At 41.5% G+C, this 17,520-nt stretch overlaps 1 protein-coding gene across 1 annotated transcript in view; it reads right to left on the bottom strand.

Annotated features, from left to right (window-relative positions):
• Positions 1-11,079: 11,079 nt before the first annotated feature.
• The window catches only part of cacna1c (calcium channel, voltage-dependent, L type, alpha 1C subunit), a gene marked incomplete at both ends in the record, with an annotated part of 182,224 nt that continues 175,783 nt past the window's right edge, over positions 11,080-17,520 (bottom strand). The window contains 9 exons of the mRNA XM_079235729.1: positions 11,080-11,601; positions 11,863-12,019; positions 12,132-12,240; positions 12,417-12,513; positions 13,223-13,320; positions 13,451-13,596; positions 13,697-13,816; positions 16,480-16,506; positions 16,763-17,127. Coding sequence (XP_079091855.1) covers positions 11,080-11,601; positions 11,863-12,019; positions 12,132-12,240; positions 12,417-12,513; positions 13,223-13,320; positions 13,451-13,596; positions 13,697-13,816; positions 16,480-16,506; positions 16,763-17,127 — 1,641 coding nt within the window. The remainder of the gene's footprint in view (positions 11,602-11,862; positions 12,020-12,131; positions 12,241-12,416; positions 12,514-13,222; positions 13,321-13,450; positions 13,597-13,696; positions 13,817-16,479; positions 16,507-16,762; positions 17,128-17,520) is intronic.

The raw sequence follows: 17,520 nt of genomic DNA, 5'->3' as shown, positions 1-17,520 counted from the left end.
AGTAAAAAACACAGCTGTAGGAAATGCAATTTATTTGCAATTTTTTAATAACATCATTCCTCAGATAAAAATGCAATGTTACAGGAATATACATCAGATATTAATTTAAAACTTGCTTTCAAGGGACCATACAGTCTAAATATACTTTTTCCTTTTTTTATTTACTGGTAGCGTGCGTTATAAGCAAGACAGACTCTGTCACCAATGACAGACTGACAAGTTACAGATACAAACTGTACATTACTTATTTACAAATAAACTTTTTGTTTGGTTTTTCGTTTCACTTTTTATTGAAAATAGGAGTAGAAAAAGTGATTGAATTTATATTCTGATTTATTTCATTTGTATTCTTTCCCTTTCCTAAAATGTAAAATGAAGTGAATGAACAAAAAAAGAAAGGAAAAAGAGCTCTCCTTTTAGAAAGAAGAAGAGGAAGAAGAAGGAAAAAAGGGTGTCAACTGTGAGACCATGCAGTCATCACTGAGGAGACAAATGATGTTGGGCCAGTGTCACTTAGCAACCTCAGAACCAATGAAATCCCTCGCAGTTGAGGGGGAGTGGCTTATGTTAAAGAACAGTTACAAAATGACCACCTGCCTCCAAAGCTACTGCAAGTACAATAACACTAGTTATTTTTTTGACCATAAATAGTGCTGTTATTAAATACTACATTTAGCAGTAGTGTCACTACTAATATTACAACAAATTGGTCTCTGTGTGAACACCTCTCCATACAAAACAATAACAGACTTCTCTCTGACAGAAAACAAACAAAATAAACAAACAGCTCAATCCTGTCAAAGGCCCTTTAACACTTTGCATGAGTAGTGAAGAAGACTATGAACAAGATTATAAGACACTAATGACCAGTGGAGAACAGCCACATAGCCATGGCATTTACCCAGTAAATAAGGAACGGAAAAGCCTTCATCAAAAACTACTGAATATGGATCTGTGGATCTCCTTCCATCGAATCATCAGGATGGCTAAAACTGAGCTCATACTGCCTTGGTAAAAAATAAAAAATAAAATCACGCCTGCATGCTGTTGAAGAGGTGTTTCCACACCAGCAACACCTAACTCACGGAAGAAAACACTGGTAATGTACATGACACTGCTCTCAGATAGGCCAACTCATTAATTAAAGCTGCATTTACACACACAGGCACACAATACCTGTTTGTTTCTAACACTTTGTGGTGAAGTGTGACTTTCTTTGCAACTTTGGACAGATCGTAGGTCCTGACAAAGGGTACAAAATTAGATATTTTGTGTGTGTCTGTTGTGGACAAAACTGAGATAGCTATTACCACTCCCCTCCAAAAAAAAAAAGAGGAAAATATCCAAACATAAACCAGTAGTCTAACCCTCAATTCAAAAGATATGCAAGTACACCGGTATGAGCCTCACTGCATTCTACATTCAAGGGATGAAATCATCATCATCATCATCATCATCATCATTCGTGGCGCAATGTTAAGTAGCTCTTATCATTCAAACTAGAGAGAATTAGCAGATGCAGGGAGGCACAGACATCTGTGATTCCACTGAGCTGTTTTACCACCAGAACCACTCGCAGCAAGTCGACATCCTAAAGCTGCCGCCACACCTCCAGAGCTGAGAGTTGTTAGCTGGAGTCATATCCTGAAGAAAGTCAGTGTTAGAAACACTATGGTACAGAAAACTCTCTCTCCTCAATCGGCAGGTTGTGGGTGCAGCGTTCTTCTCCAGTAAAGTGAAACACAAAGAGCAATCACTGCGTCAGACTCAGAAGTTCAAATATGTGCAAATAGGAATCTCTTTTACGGTTTATTATTGATTTGAATAACAATAAGAGAAGGAATGAGTGATAAACACAAGGCGTTCAAGGTCCTTCCACCACTAACAGTCATCCTTAATGTCCTCATACGGGTGCTGCTACTACCTTTATGATCCTTTATGCTATTTCTAAATCTATTAGGCAAGCAAATATATATTTGGTTCATTTGAGGACTCAGCAGACAAGGAAAAAGGAAGTAAATACATGTTTTTTTAGTTCATCTACTCATGAGTGAACAAATCTAATTGTCCCAAGACTGATGGGTAAAGACTTAACATGCGTCTATGAGCGTTACTACAGAATGAGCCAGTGCAACACAACATCTAGAGGGCCGGTTAGGATTCCTTCAACGTTTTAACACGGGAATCAATTTGCCTCCAAAATCCATACAACAACTTCTAATGATAACAAATGCGTTGTGTAACAATCCTTTTGAAGACAATCGTTCAGCCTGATGACTTTCTTGATTATTAACCCAGATTCACAACTAATCCATCAGGTGTCGGTGTTGTAATCACATTGCATCTCCTCTTGTTTCTACCCAAACGTTTGCACTGGCAACACACAGACAAAGGCTGACAATCAGACAAAGAAACATTCATGTGTAGCGTTTAACAGCATGGTACCCTCCGGACCTCATCTGGGCATTTTTCCCCTCAAAGAACAAGATATGTTTTGATCATCTGCAAAGTTCACCTCCAAACTATTATTTAATATAATATAATTTAAACATAGCTGTTCTATATATAATATCTAAAATAGAAGACACTGGCAATATAAACTTGTATTTCATAATCTATTCCCTCTTTTGCTTTCTGTTCCATTTCCCAAAGCTTCCAGCAGCGCTGATGTCAAAATAACATCCGTACACGAGAAAAACAAAGAGACGATCTTCTTGTTTCTCCAGAAAACGGAATTCATATTTTAATTAGAATTAATTAGATGTCTACAACAACAGGCTATGCAGATTTTTTTACCAAGAAAAAAAGGAAAATAAAATCTATATTCAAAATAGTCCATCTTAAAATATTTTTGTCAGGATCAAACAATGATCAACGAACACTTCCGTTTACAAGAAAATATAACGCGCATCTGTTGCAACGATGGTGGATCCGCACAAGAAGATCTGAGTGACCACGACAGGAAGCCTCACTCGCTCTGATGATGATTGATATGTAGCACACATCTGTGTGTAATTTAGGATAAACACACAGCTCTCACATGTTTTATTATACTATTTTTGTGAAAGCATGTTGGATGACGTCTTTTCTTAATACTGAGCAGCCTGACTTGTATTCTGTCATGTACAGCAGCTCTGCCACACAAAAGCAAAATAGTTAATAGTCGAGATGCAGAATATAAATTCAACATTTTTAGATCAAAGCTGACATAAACTGTTCTCTTCCACACATATCTTTCTTTCATTGCTGCACATTAACCCAAAACATAATTTCATTACTCCTCTTCCTGCATTTAATGAGGATTTCTCTCTATATATTTTGTTCAAGTCCTCTAGTCCTTTCTTGGAAGAAACAAAATAGAAGCTACATGGCTAAAAGCATAGAGATAACTAGTCCTTGATAGGTGGATATTTTTTGGTTTGATGTCTTTAATAGCTTTACTGATCGTTTGAACAACGTGTACAGTGTGTATGTGTGTATGGTTGATGGAGGACTAGTGGAGGTGAAACAGGTCTCTTGGTGCTACAGTAGGAAAATGTCCAGACTTTGAACTGCGCCGACAGGTTTTGCTAGTAGTTTAAGGTCTTTCAGATCACTTAACGCAAAATTTAACAAAAGCAAATGCGTGCTAGATTTCAGATCTCTCGCAAATTGCTTAATTTGGCTCGTGAAATTCATTAATTTTGGAACCAAACTGTCTTTAAAAGCTGAACTCTTACTTCTGGAGTCACTGGTAATGGATTAATTTCCAGGTGTCTCCGCTGCGGTTAGGGATGTCATTTGGTTATTTGTCTTATGCAGCTCATGTGAATTAAATCTGGACATATTGGGATGGACTGAGGAGCCACACCGTCTGGGAATCATCCAACCTTTTTGTGAAAAGACCTAAAAGCCCGTTGTGTATATGCCGTCAGCTGAAACATACAATGTTCCATCTTCAGTAAATATAACTACATTATTCCCTGCTGGTTCCTTTTGGTCAAACATACAGTCAATAAAGTGGGACTGACCCTCAGTCAGTAGGATTATTTATATAACACATTTTCATATTTTCACTAACTACATTCCGAAATAAATGTCCTGCCTTTTCCTTCCTCTAACATTCTGGTGATTAAATATTACATATTCATATATTTCTTGCTATTATATGGTACATGGTGTATAAAAATATACAATCATTGGCTAGTGGTGAGACAAGAGATATCGTTCACATAGGACCAATACTTTATATCCCTAGAGAGAGAAACCCATGCACATATACCATTACTTGGATATATAATTCCCCATGTATGGACTCAGACCATTCAGAAATTCAAACATGATGAAATAAAACCTTCAACAATCCCCAAGAGATACTCTCCATCCAACATTTTGACTCAAACACCCGCTGCTTCCCATTTTCATCAACAGATTGTCTTCCATCAAGCGGAAACCGCAGGCTTCTATTCTCTCTCCATCTTTGTGACTTGAACTGCACCCTTCATGGCAACACAGCTGCAGCTTATCAGCCTGATTAGCAGCCTGATAAACTGGCCACTAACAGTGAGGCAGAGAGCACAGGTACATAAAAACACACGCACACACGAACAGAACGATAGACAGGTGTAACTAATATCATCAGTGATGGCTACATTCCATTTAGTGGAGGCGCACGCAGGTTTACTGGCACACCAGAATGAAAATGGGCAGCGATTAAGGTTAACAGTTGTGCTTTTTGGACAAAACGTCAGCTGTTAAAAAGGAATATTACTGGCAGGTGGATAAAATAGACCCTCATGCTGTGTTCCAATTCCATAAAACACTACTCGCACACTACTTTTGCAGTTGGTATGCAAAGCATCTGCATACTTCACCACGTTATACTACGCTATCAGATGTCAATTTAACTGTGAAAATTACACTTATTGGAAATGTTGTAATTTTCTAGAACTGTCCCACCACCATGTGCAATTTGCTTTAGAGGCCATTGAGTTTAAAAGACGGACAGGGAGGGTCTATAGGAGAATTATTGTTTGTTGAATTAAGGGAAATGTAGTATCCACTATTATTGGAGCTGGACTGATACTTTGGACTAAAAGTCAGGATATCTTGGGACAGAATGAGTGTCTGCGATGGAATTGGGACATAGCTTCAGTCAGTGTTGTAGTCCTCAACGTCACTTTTTGAAGGTGTTTGTCTCGTCTCGGAATCGACTGCATTTTTACTTTACTTTTTTACTTTTAAGTCTTTTCTCGGCCTTAGACAAAGACAACTCATCTTTCTACTGTTCTGGTCTTGGTCTTGTCTCAGTCTCGATACTCTCTGGTCTTGATCATGACTTCTCGGTTCAGTTGGTCTCTCGACTACAATACTGGCTGCGGTTTAACCTGTGGATTTTAAATTGACATTTCCATGTATATTTTTCACTTTGTGCTTGAATATAGCAAGTAAGCAATCAAGTGTGTATTTGCTATGTCGCCCCAACCTCTGTGTTTGTGTGCCTTGACTTCAATCCACCTATATGTTTTGTAAAAACTACTAATTATAGGTAATTTGGTCCATTTCATACAATATGTTCCCACTAGTCCATCTTCCAAATGTCAGACGAGGAAAAGATAGAAGTTGAAGACGGAGATATGGCAACACAAGTAGTGACACCGGTCTAAACGGGGGAGTAAAACACTGTGGGTTGTTTTTCTCTCAACTTACGACATGAGCTCTATCCTCCTCTGGGTTAAGAATCAGAAAATGTACTCGGAGCCCATAAGACACAAGATATGCAAAATCACCTTCCAAACAGCCTCCACTGCTTTGTGCAGTCAAATGTTTATCTAGAGCAGAAATACTGACTTTAATCATATTTACACAAAATAGAAATAGCTACTGTCATGATGTATGATATGATACTTCACCTGATCAAAACAAAACGACTGCAAAACCCAGCACGCTTAATGCCAACGTGTGAACTTCATGCAATACCAACGCAGCTCAATTCATTTAAAAACTAAGAGGAAATAAACATTAGAAAGGGATGCCGTCAGACTCATATTGAACCAGGGAGTTGAATTTAGTGTTTTTTGGCTGCCGAATCCTCAAAGATAAACAATCAGCTTTGCATCCCGGGGCTACACTGGCTGGATGTTAAACCGCAAGCAAAAACACTCATTTCATGTCGATGTCTCAATACACATTTTAGACTGCAGATCCATCAGCCTGGCACGAGAAAGATAAATAAATACGTTTACTATACTGCACTGCGATGCACCTGATTTCAAGTATGTTAGGTTTCTCTGGCATGGAAACCACTGAGATCACTTAAAAATGTAACAAACTGAAAAAAAATACATAATTTATGATATATATATATTTTTTACTTTCACAAATATATTAACTTCAGGGAACCTACAGTCATAGTTATTGCATTGTTTTTGCATATCTTGTGGGATGCAGGATTACACCCACTCATACCATATACTGCAACACAACAACTCAAGAGTTCATTATAGCCTCTAGCTAACATACAAACTGCAATGCTGCTCCACGCCACACGGGGCACTAACGGCTTCTGAAGCTCTCCCCAGCTTTTGAAACCACAGAGCCTTTAAACCTTAAACAGACACAACAAAGCCTGGTTTGGCACATCTGATTCGCAGGGTTGCTCTAAATGGGCGAGTCTCTCTATAATATGTAAGTGGACATTGATTGTGAACACAAAAGTGAAAGATTTGAACTGAATGTAGTTTCTGAATGTCCTTAAAGCTGAAGGTGATACTCAACATTTATGAATGGGAATCTTCCCATCCCATCCTATTTTTTTTAACTTGGTCGGTCTGAGAAGCGTTCTGTGTTGGATAAATTATTGATTCATTAAAGTACAAATTGTAAATGTTCTGGTTTCTTATCAAAACTGCCAGGAGTGAGTAACATTCACAGCTGTGTCTATGCCGGCTGACAGGATGGTTGGTAGAAAGCAGACAATCCCCGCTGGCTGTAGCAGCCTGGATACAAAATCTACTACTTTAAAATGTAGGTGCCTGCTCGTTATATTTATTCTTGAGGATTTAGACCTAATAGACATTAGGTTTATCAAGTATATCAGCACAATTAACCAGGAGGAGAACTTATTTTGTCTTTTAAATTCAAGGTTCAATCAACTTTACTGGGGCTGATCCAACAAAGTGTGGGTACAAAAACCAGAGCACAAAGTGAGACTGTGATAACTTTCAGGTTGAAACACTGAACCCTGATGCTTCCCTGCACACACACTAACACGCTCGACCATACCTAAATCTGCTTTACTAACTTTTAGACCAAATAAAAGCCACTGGCAGGTAAGAAGTCTCTGAGTTTATGGGACCAAGTTAGTTCAATATAAGTACTATTTGAATGAGGTGCTTTTAGAATAACTGAACAAAAGAAATGTTGAAGATGTTTGATGAGGGCCAAAGGAAGAAAGGAGAAGAAAAAAACAAAACAAAAAAACATACTAAATGTCAGGGAGGGTATTCCTTTGTCAACACAGACTTCTTCAGGGTTTGCAGTATGATCAGAACCATAAAACAACAATAGCACTGCCACTGGAAAACACGTTCAACATTCACATTTAGTTTGCATAATAATGTCAGAAGTCTGTTACTGGCACAGGATGCAGTGTATGGCAGTGTGTTCATGCATCCCCTTCCCTGCCACAAACCCGCTCTACGAAACACGTAGGAATGAGAGCTCAGCAGTCAGACCTTGATGGTGAATTAAAGTGAAAACGGATGGCGATAAGATGAGGTGTGATAAAATCTCTGGGTGGGAATTCAATGTCTTTTAAAGTGAGATTTTTAGAGGTAAAAATCAATCGCAACATATTTGGAATTTCTTTAGAGCTAATAAGAGAGTTTGAGTTGTCAATGCTCCAACCAGAACATAAAACGTACTTTCTTACAAAATCTTTTTGACTAGATCCACTCACATGTATCTGCATGTGAGCGCTGGTCTGGTAAGATACAGACGTTCAATACTAGTATCCAGTTGACTTTGTATCTGAATTTTGGTGGTAACAACGTTTATGTATTTATTTTTTATCCCATTTTAGAGAGCTGAACTGAATCATTTCAGTTTCAAATACTATAAAGTTGTTTAATAAATGTGACAATTGGCACCAAGGATGTGATTCTGACATTAGGAATGTTTTACAGATATAATACCAAAGTGATACCCATGCTCTGTGTAATGTACTGAAGGCTGAGGTCCATAACTGGCTATGGCGCCCTGTGCTCATACCTTCTCAAGTGAATCTAAACTATAATCCAGAAACAAACTAGAATAGAAAAAGGTCAGTGAAAAGTGGTCAGCATGCTACCTTAACGCCACTAGAAGAAAATGAAAGGACAACAATCTCCAGGACAGTTTTCTGATCTAATCCAATCATGTTTCATGTAATCAAACAATTATCACATCTTATCAATTGACAGTAAATTACCTGTCTGTAGTATATTCTTTCAGTAATTACTTTTACCAACAAATGATATTACAGACAGGGAGCTGTTGTATTTCTAACAATGGCAATAAATCATAATGTTTTGTGATATGAGCAGACCTCAGACAAAGAGATGTGATTCAGAAGTCTTGCAGCATCTGTACACCAGCCCTAATAGTTCATTTGGAGTTTAAACTACGATTAAATGATGAAATCATGTGATTATGCTGTGTCACAGCCGAGCGATCAGGGCGTCGCCCCCCAGTTCATTCATGTGGCAGTGCGATTTTGGTGCTTCTACCATTCAGAGAGACCCTCCACCATAAAGAAGAAAAGCAGCAATTGCCAAAAGGCTTGTTCCCTTCTGGCCAAGCTGCAATGCCGAAACTCACCACTACTGTAAACTCAGCCGTCACTGACCTCGCTGGATTCCTTATGCCTAATAACCTCGAACCAGAGAAATCAAGAAAAGTTATGCACTGACGAAATTTTCAAAGATAGGGTGGCTTCGGACTCTGCAGCTTAGCTAAAAAGTAAAAACCGTGCTAAAGAAATCACAAAGCTTTGGAAGCATGCCTGTCCATGGTAACCCTGTGTTAAGGAGGCCCATTATCTCACACACACATACACGCACACATACACACCCCACTCACACAATACCATACTTGTAATGCTACCTTAATTTACTGTCTAGGCTTAAAATCTGCTTTTTAGAATACATAAGTAACCACTCTGACTCAGGCACGCACATACAAACTCACATCCTCACACATTTTTTTCTCTTCTGGGAAAAATAAATAAATAAATAGATACAATCTGTAAAAGGTGCATACTGATTGAGAGAATGACCCCTCTTTTAGATACACACGCCATCTCAAACATTCGTACATACATACATACATACATCCTGTACTAAAATGCAGACACACACACACCCGCACGCACAAATATAGTTATACACTCGCACGCAAACACTACGCCCTGCTTCGATACTTAAAACCTCTTAAAATTCTCCTAAAATAAATTGAGCAAAAATACATTTATGAGACCAGCACCCTGATTTTGCAAACAAATCAAGGATAAATTAAACCAATAACATCATGAATATAAAACAAAATAGTCATGGCTAGCCAGTTTTGCACAATATTGAACTGTTAAATACATAGTGGGCGTGGTCTGTAGAGAGAGTGTGTGGCAGCAAATCCAATAGGATTCCACACTGAGAGGAAGAGGAGGGTCTTGGAGAAGGAAGTGAGGTTGACTGACGGACAGATCCTCTGTAGATCCATGCCCAGGGTCTGTTTTCTTTTCAGTCGGTCACTCCCGTTCTCTCCTCCACCCGCCGTCTCTGTTGCCCTGTTCGACACACTCGCCTCCCGAGGGCTGAAAAAGCAAAAAAAAAATCCAGCGATGGCGGAAGAGGGATGTTGGAATAACCAAAGAAGAGGGAGGAAGGAGAGAGGGAGGAGTGAGGATCGTCGAGGTATGAGGCAGAAAAGGGGGCTCGCTGTCTCTGCTTAGCCACCAAATGCTCCTCCCATTTCCTGTTTGGCAGGAAGTGGGCGTGACCAAACAAGGAAAAGCGGCAGAGGAGGTGAAACCAGATACAAGGTGACAGGTGTCTCTCGCTGGCATCTCACTGACCAGCGGATTTCAGAGCTGGCTAGCTTCCTGTAGGCCAGAGAGTGTCTCTCTGCCCAGGGCCCCCTACAGAAGCCCTGCTGTGGCTGTTGGTCCATCCCTCAAATCCTTCCCCCCCTGGCTGGGGGTGGTATGTCACCTTAATCCCATCCCCAGGCTGGCAGGGCTGTGCTCCAAGTGTGTCCCTTTGCTTTGGAAGAGGAAGAGAAATGAGATATCAAACAGGGTTTTCCTCACCCCCGTTTACTCAATACAGCGCTTCAGCATCAGTGAACCAAGAAGGAGGAGTTGACCATTTGACCACAAATGTGTGCGGTCAGATCTAAATCCTTAACTGACCCCCCCTCCCACAAGCTGGTCTGCTGTCCCCTACCTGGTTTCATGGCGGCCAGACAAACAACAATAACAAGGAGGCAAAGGAAATGAAAACAAGAAACACACTATATCATCTGCAGTAAACCCATGAAAAGGACTTCCTGCTTCTGTTGTTTCCTTTCTACCTTTCGTTCATCCTTACTTTTCCCACTCTTTCTTTTTGCTCGTCCCTACTTTTCTTTTCACACTTTGAGGACATGATAAAACTGTGAGGCACTTTAGAGACACACTCAGACCCGTGTGCAGAACACACGCACTCACGCACACGTACAAATAGAGAAAATCATAGATCACGCACACACACAGAGACACATACACACAAGCATACACTCAGATAGTATAGAGTATAGTGTGGTATACTTGACTACAAACATTCACACACATACAAACTCTTATAAACCAACAAAGTCATAACCAGGTGTTTAATGTTGCGTCACTGGCCGCCATTGTCCAGAGCGGTTACGTCTGGCTGAGAGGCAGACAGTGTGTGTGTGTGTGTGTGTGAGGGGCGGGGACAGACAGAGCCAGCTACGGCGCTGTTACGCAGCACTGACAAGCGTCAGTCTCTGATGATGTCAGAGGGGCCAGTTGGCCAATCAAACCTGTCAATCCGACTCCTACAAACTCGTGACACACTCCATATCCTCGTCCTCCAACAGCCTGCTGTTCCTCTGCCGCGCTCCTCCAATCACAACCGAGCTTCTGTGCTGCCCCTCTTCCCTCTCTTCCACCTCTTCCTCCTCCTCTTCCTCCTCCTCCTCCGCCTCCTCCTCCTCCTCCTCCTCCTCTTCTCGTCCCCTCCCCTCTGCGAGCAGCTCCTGCCGCTCCTCCAGCGAGGACGGCCCGTGGACGGAGCCTCTGCTTCCTCCGGCTTCTTCCTCGCCTTCGCTGACCACGTGGTCCCTGTGCGTTGCTGCTGCTGCTGTGTGGAAAGGGAGGAGGTTGCCGTTGGGGCTGTGCTGGGAGGCGGAGGAGGCGCTGGGTGTTGCGTTCGTTGCGGTGTTGCCGTTGAGAATGTTGTTGGCGGCGTGCTCCATCTCCTCGATGGTCATGTCGCATGCGTCGGCCAACTCGGCTTTGGTCACCTCGATGAACGACGGGTCCTGGGCGAAATGTCCCAAACCCTCTGATATTAGCACCTGGGAAAAGAAAGGAGAAGAGGGGAGGAAGATAGAGAGAAATGGGAGAGAAAAGTTAACTTTTATGTAGTAAAAAAAAAAAAATCTGATTACCTTAATCATTTGGTGTATATTAGGTAGAACTATTCAATATTTCACCAAAAACAAACAAATTATATAGCAGAACATATTTATCCTGTGAGGTCTCAACCTCCAGGCTGGGAATCACACACACACACACACACACACACACACACACACACACACACACACAACACTCACTGCTTCCACCAGACTGCCTGCACTGCCGTGACACAGTGAGCTGGAGTCTTTTCCCAGTAGCGAGGGCACTGTGAGCGACACTGGCCGCGGTGGTCTTTGATTGGACACACTGGGGTTGGGACTGGGCACCCGGCTGTTCCCATTACTGTCGCTGTACCTAGGAGTAATACATTAGTTTATCATTATTACTCCTACAGTATCACCATCACTGCTATTTGAACAAATGCACTGTGACTTGGAACAGTTATCTTCAAGGTACTTGGTCTTACCAGGGCCCACAGTTGACAGAGGGCAAGCTGGTATTGAGCTTTTCATGGGAGTTGGAGCCCTCTAGCCTCAGAAAGGGCACTCGCTGGTAAGAGGCATCACTGCCATGGGCTACAAACAAAGACAGGAGAAGCACCCATTAGCAGAACAAACCTCTTAACAAGTACGACAAAGCTGCAGCTTGACAACAATATGCAAATGTCACTATAATGGATTCAGGGACCCATTTTTTCCCTTCTTAAATAGCGGTATAACTGTGCTCGATGTGTGCACAGGATGCAGTATACCTGTGGGACTGGCTGGAGGCGTGGAGCACAGCCGGCTGAAGAGCGTTGGTGAGTGACTCCGTCTTAGCAGAGGACTTAACCCTGCGACTGCCAGAGCCTGGAGGAGGACAGAGCAGAGCGACAGCATCAGGGGACGTTCACATGTTACGTCTAAAAACGTGTGGGGGAAAACACAAACCGTGCCACTAAAATCTAAATCCAAGGCGCTTAGGGGGTTGCCCACCTGTCGTGTTTGGCGTTACTAAGCAGCCAAAACCTGCGCGCTGCAATGCTGCTGCTGATGAAGTTGCGGTATTTTAGCAGTAAGAAACTAAGCAAAGTCAAAACAAAGATAAATGGATTTCCAGCTCTGCAAATCCCTCACAGGAGCTTTACTGCTTGATTTGTCTGCGTCAGTTAAGCTGAACTTTCAACTGGATGTTGCAATCTCCTTTAACGGAAATGGTGAAGAAAGTCAAATAGTCAGTGGGACAGAGTAAAGCTCTTGGTAGCCTCGCATTTAAATGATTAACTTCTCCATACATTTATTGTATACTCGTTTTACAGAAGAAAGAAAATGTATCTGCCGGCGGTGATTGGTTTTGTCACACAACATGGCGCTGCGTGGGAATGTTTGCGCACCGTGACGGCGACACTCTCGCTTTTGAGTGCGCCTTCAGCGTGTCTACGTTGACAGCAGTGATCGGCCCCTTAGACGGGAGGATTAAGTCTGCCGAACACAGCATGGCAGAGAGTTCACATTGTGTATTTTAAATATTTTAAACCTCAAAGTGTGAGTTTGTGTGTATTTTGTGGGCATCATCTACCTGATGATGTACAAGGTGGAGCGGTACAGACGTCTTTTGGGAGCCGTCTGACCTCGAATGTCTCCTGAGACACTCCAGATGGAAAGACGATCTACGCGCTGACACACACACACACACACAGCATGTAAAAATACAGTACAGTATAGAAACAAACAGGTTTTGTATTCCAGAATGTAGACTAGTTGTGCCAATAATTTAGAACAGTTTTTAGAGGAGATGTCTACTTACCCAGAGTGGTGGGGCAGAGGAAGACTCTCCTGGGAGACTGCCACCCTCCTCCTCCTCCTCCTCCTCCTCTTCCTCTTCTGTCCTCTACATCTTCACCATCCTCCATGGGATTCAACTGCTTACACGTTTCATCATGATACACCAGCCTAAAGAGAACACACAGACACACAAAGAGGAGTTCATGAAAAACACGCCCTCAAATCACTAAACTTTAGAGAGGAAAATGATGGTGTGTTTCAGCAGTACATGTCAGAGGAGAGCGAGTGGTCGTCCTCCCTGTCGTCGGCGTAGCTCTCATCATACGTCTCCTCCGTTGACCCCTCGCCTCTCCGGATGATTGGCAGACGGCTGTCACTTGAGTCCGAGCTACCGACAAACAAACAAGCACACAACCAAAACAAACAAACAAACCGACAAGATGAACAAAACAGAGCACAGATGGAAAAATAAGTAGACAAATAGGCAGACAGATGTGAACAGAAAAACAGAAAAAAAAGAAGCAGCTGATTAGTAAAAAAACTCAGAGAGGAGCTTAGGACGAGAGACTGAAAAACCCACTGAGGCATGTGGGAAAGGGAAAGAGGAGGGAGGAGAAGAAGAAAAAGAAAAAGCTTGAAGGAAAAGGAGAAGTAGGTGGGAATTACAACTATTTTGTAAAAACAAAACGGTAAAAAGCATCAAAGGCAACACCTGGAGTATGAGAAACTGATAACGACTGAGGCGCAGACATCTTTAAAAAACAAAGATTAGGACAGACAAGATAATGGCTCATAACAGCTAATAATGTTAGTTAATACTTGGAGACCAGTATTGTAATGTAAGCCTTCTGGGAAATTAAGCAGGTACATTTTATGCTGTTCTCATCAATTAAACTGAAGGCCAATAAAGTCCTGGAATCAGATGCTGTCTTTTCTACTCAACTCTTTAAGCAGTGGAGGAAATGCCGACATTAACCTTGATACAATTTGGTAAGAACAAAATAAATAAAAGAAAGTCTTAATTCTGAATTCAGGGTTGTGTGTTTTTTCTTGAGAGACAAGCTGAATCTAAACTCTGCGTATACTCTGTATTAATCTGTGTTCTCTTTGTATTCTAAAGATGTCTTTCCCCCTTATCTGTCCATATCGGTTTCATACTCCAGACTTAAGCTTTAAGGAGACATCCTGACATTTGAAGTTATATATTTTCTTCTTCAACAGATAGTTTGCTTAAATGTTACAACATGTGAGCTCCCTAAAACCATCTGTTAATTAATGGTTTTGTTTGAATAAAAAACAAGTCATAACAAAGTTAGCAGTACCCATTATTCTTTCCCGTGAACACCCACAAATACAAATAGTTTTTTCAACCACCAGCTCATAAACGTCCCATAAGAACTGCCTGGTGAAGAAAAACTAAATTTAAATTTCTAAATGTTAAGATGTCCCTTTAATCCACAGTTTTTTAAGCTGCTCCACAGCAAACTCTGGGTTAGAACAGCATCCGATTAAAAGCGGAGTGAGACTGTTCTGGATCCGTTTGATCAAGCTCACTCCACTTGGTAGCTGGGCGGACGTTAACACCCAGGTGGTGGATCAAGGGAATCCAAAGCAAAAGCTTATACTGTACTTTGTTTTGTAATGCAGCGCTTAATTGTTGAACACAGGGAAAGCGAATAAGTTCAACTCCTCTCTAATTAACTATGAACAAGCCGTCTCACAGGCCGACCTTCTAGGATGAAAACATTTTGCCAATGGAAATAAAAAGGCCCGGCTAGCCACGCCTGGAAGCTGCAATGTTTCTTCAGGAAATAAATAAATGACCAACATAAACAATGTTGCTTCCCAATAAAACATTTTTTTTGCAATTGACAAGACACAAAAACTTGTACTTGTGGCACAATTAGTGAAACCACTAACTCTGCTTCACGCTCAGTTTGAAATTTTAAAACACACTTTTTGCCAATAACTATACGCGGTTATCTACTTTCACCACATCACTCAAAACTATAACCCATGTGTTGATTGCTAAACACTTCCATTTAAATATCTCGCTCAGCACCCAGAATGCACCTGTCAGATCACTCAGAAATCATAGCTTGAGCACTATAAATAGGATTTAGGTTTTTTTTTTGGTGTGAGAGAGTTAGAGGGCTATATTTGTAACAAACTATGTTGTATGTGGTTCACAGTACAATACAGTAACTATGTCGGTTAAAGTATTGCAAGTATATGAGTTTCGAGTATGTGAGTTTCCCCATTGCATTTGTGTTCATAGTTTATATTTACATCATGCTACAAATGAAAAGGCCAAAGACTCTAGATAATAGTGTTTTATACTTTTGCATGGGAAGTGTTATTTATTTAGTGTTTGTGTGTACTATTTTTAGAACAGTTTATACAGTTTTGAATAAGAGTTTGCTTTTTATTTTGTGTATTATGTTTTGGGTATTTGTGTGCAGGGTTTGTGTTTTAGCAATTGCAAAAAATGGTAAAGCTAAGTATAGCTATACGTATTAAGTCTGTCTTGAGGGTGGTGCTAATAAAGCAGAGTTAAATCTGCCAGCTGCCATGTGTCAAAAATGGAAAAGGATTATACTTAGTGGAGATCATGGTCTTTTCACACATTAGGAATCCACCTCTGGGGACCAAGAATATCCAGAGCAAAGTTCACAGAACAAAGAGCAGACTATAGGACAAAGAGCATACGTTGTGTCTAACCCAGACCTGCCACACAATAGCAGAGACCAGTAGCAATAAGAGCCTTTGATAGGAAACGTTTGGCCGTGTTGCACCAAACAGTCTATCCGTGGCTTTGGTAGCAGTTTCTACAGGAGCAGCATAGAGCCTGGCTTTTGCTATAGCAACCAAAGCATTATGTGCATAGCAAATCTCACCATAGCACTCTGACATCGATGCCATTTTATGCAGCATTATGAAACCTTTTTTGCACGCAGTCAGGGGACTAACACAACACACACACACACACACACACACATACACACACACACACACACACACAGTTTCTCTCTCTGTCCCCTGGCAACATACCGCATGAGGGTGTCATAAAAACACGTCCTGCTTGCCACCAGAGACAAAAGACAGGGAAAGAGAGGAGGAAGAAAAAAGAAAGTGAAGGAAATAGAAGAACCATTTTTTAAATGTCATGCTAGTTATTATGTTTGCAGGCTAGCAGAATAACTGTGAAGATAGTCAGGAGAAAGTGATGGACAAATAAGTATTGCCTCAGTTCAAGAAAAAATGGGAAAGGAAGAAAGACCCCAACACACCAATTCAATGAAAGATGTTAACTGCTGTTGCAGCATGCACTCACCTCTTTGGAGGAAAGCACCACGCAGACCTTGGCAGCAGGATGGGGGTGAGCGGCTGTCCTGTGTGCCCGTCCACAGTGCTTATGGACGGGCTCGGGAACCGACTGATGCCCTGGGTCGTCACCCCGACCATGCCAGTGTTGTTGGCATTGTTGATGTTGGCATTGGAGCCCGATGAGGAGTAAGAGGAAGGGGTGAAAGTGGTCGAGTCCATGAGCTTCTCGTGGGACGGACTCTCGCCTTCGCAAGGGGAGCCCTTCTGGCTGATGTGCAAAGGACGCTGGGTAGTGAAGGACTGTGGGAAGGAAGCGCGGCCATCACTCTGGTTGTAGTAGTTGACGTGGTTGCTGAACAACCCACCCGTACGCTGTGGGGTTAGAGGAGAGAGAGTGAGAGAGAAGGGAGACAGAGAGAGTAAAGGAAAGATGACAAAGAAGATGAGAACTGTGAAAAAAGACAGGGAATTTAAATTATGTTTAAGTCAAAATGTCTTTATATCTTACTACAGTCAGAAGTACTACTGTCACATTCACTGCTAGCAGCAACAACGCTCTACCCAGCCAAGATGGAAATGCAAAGCAAAGGCCTTGTGTCACAAATGAGGATGTATTCTCAGCTTAGAAATGTATCTTTTACAGATTAAATCTTTTACATGGGAGCTAAATTATTATGAGTCTAAAATCTCCATAATGCTAGATAACGGCTAGGTGTCAAAGGAGTGCCGTGATTCTATTTCCAATTAAGTTCAATGACGTAGCTC

This window comes from Taurulus bubalis (assembly GCF_910589615.1).
Source record: "Taurulus bubalis genome assembly, chromosome: 20".
Taxonomy (NCBI): domain Eukaryota; kingdom Metazoa; phylum Chordata; class Actinopteri; order Perciformes; family Cottidae; genus Taurulus; species Taurulus bubalis.
This window is presented reverse-complemented; position numbering and strand designations above follow the sequence as displayed.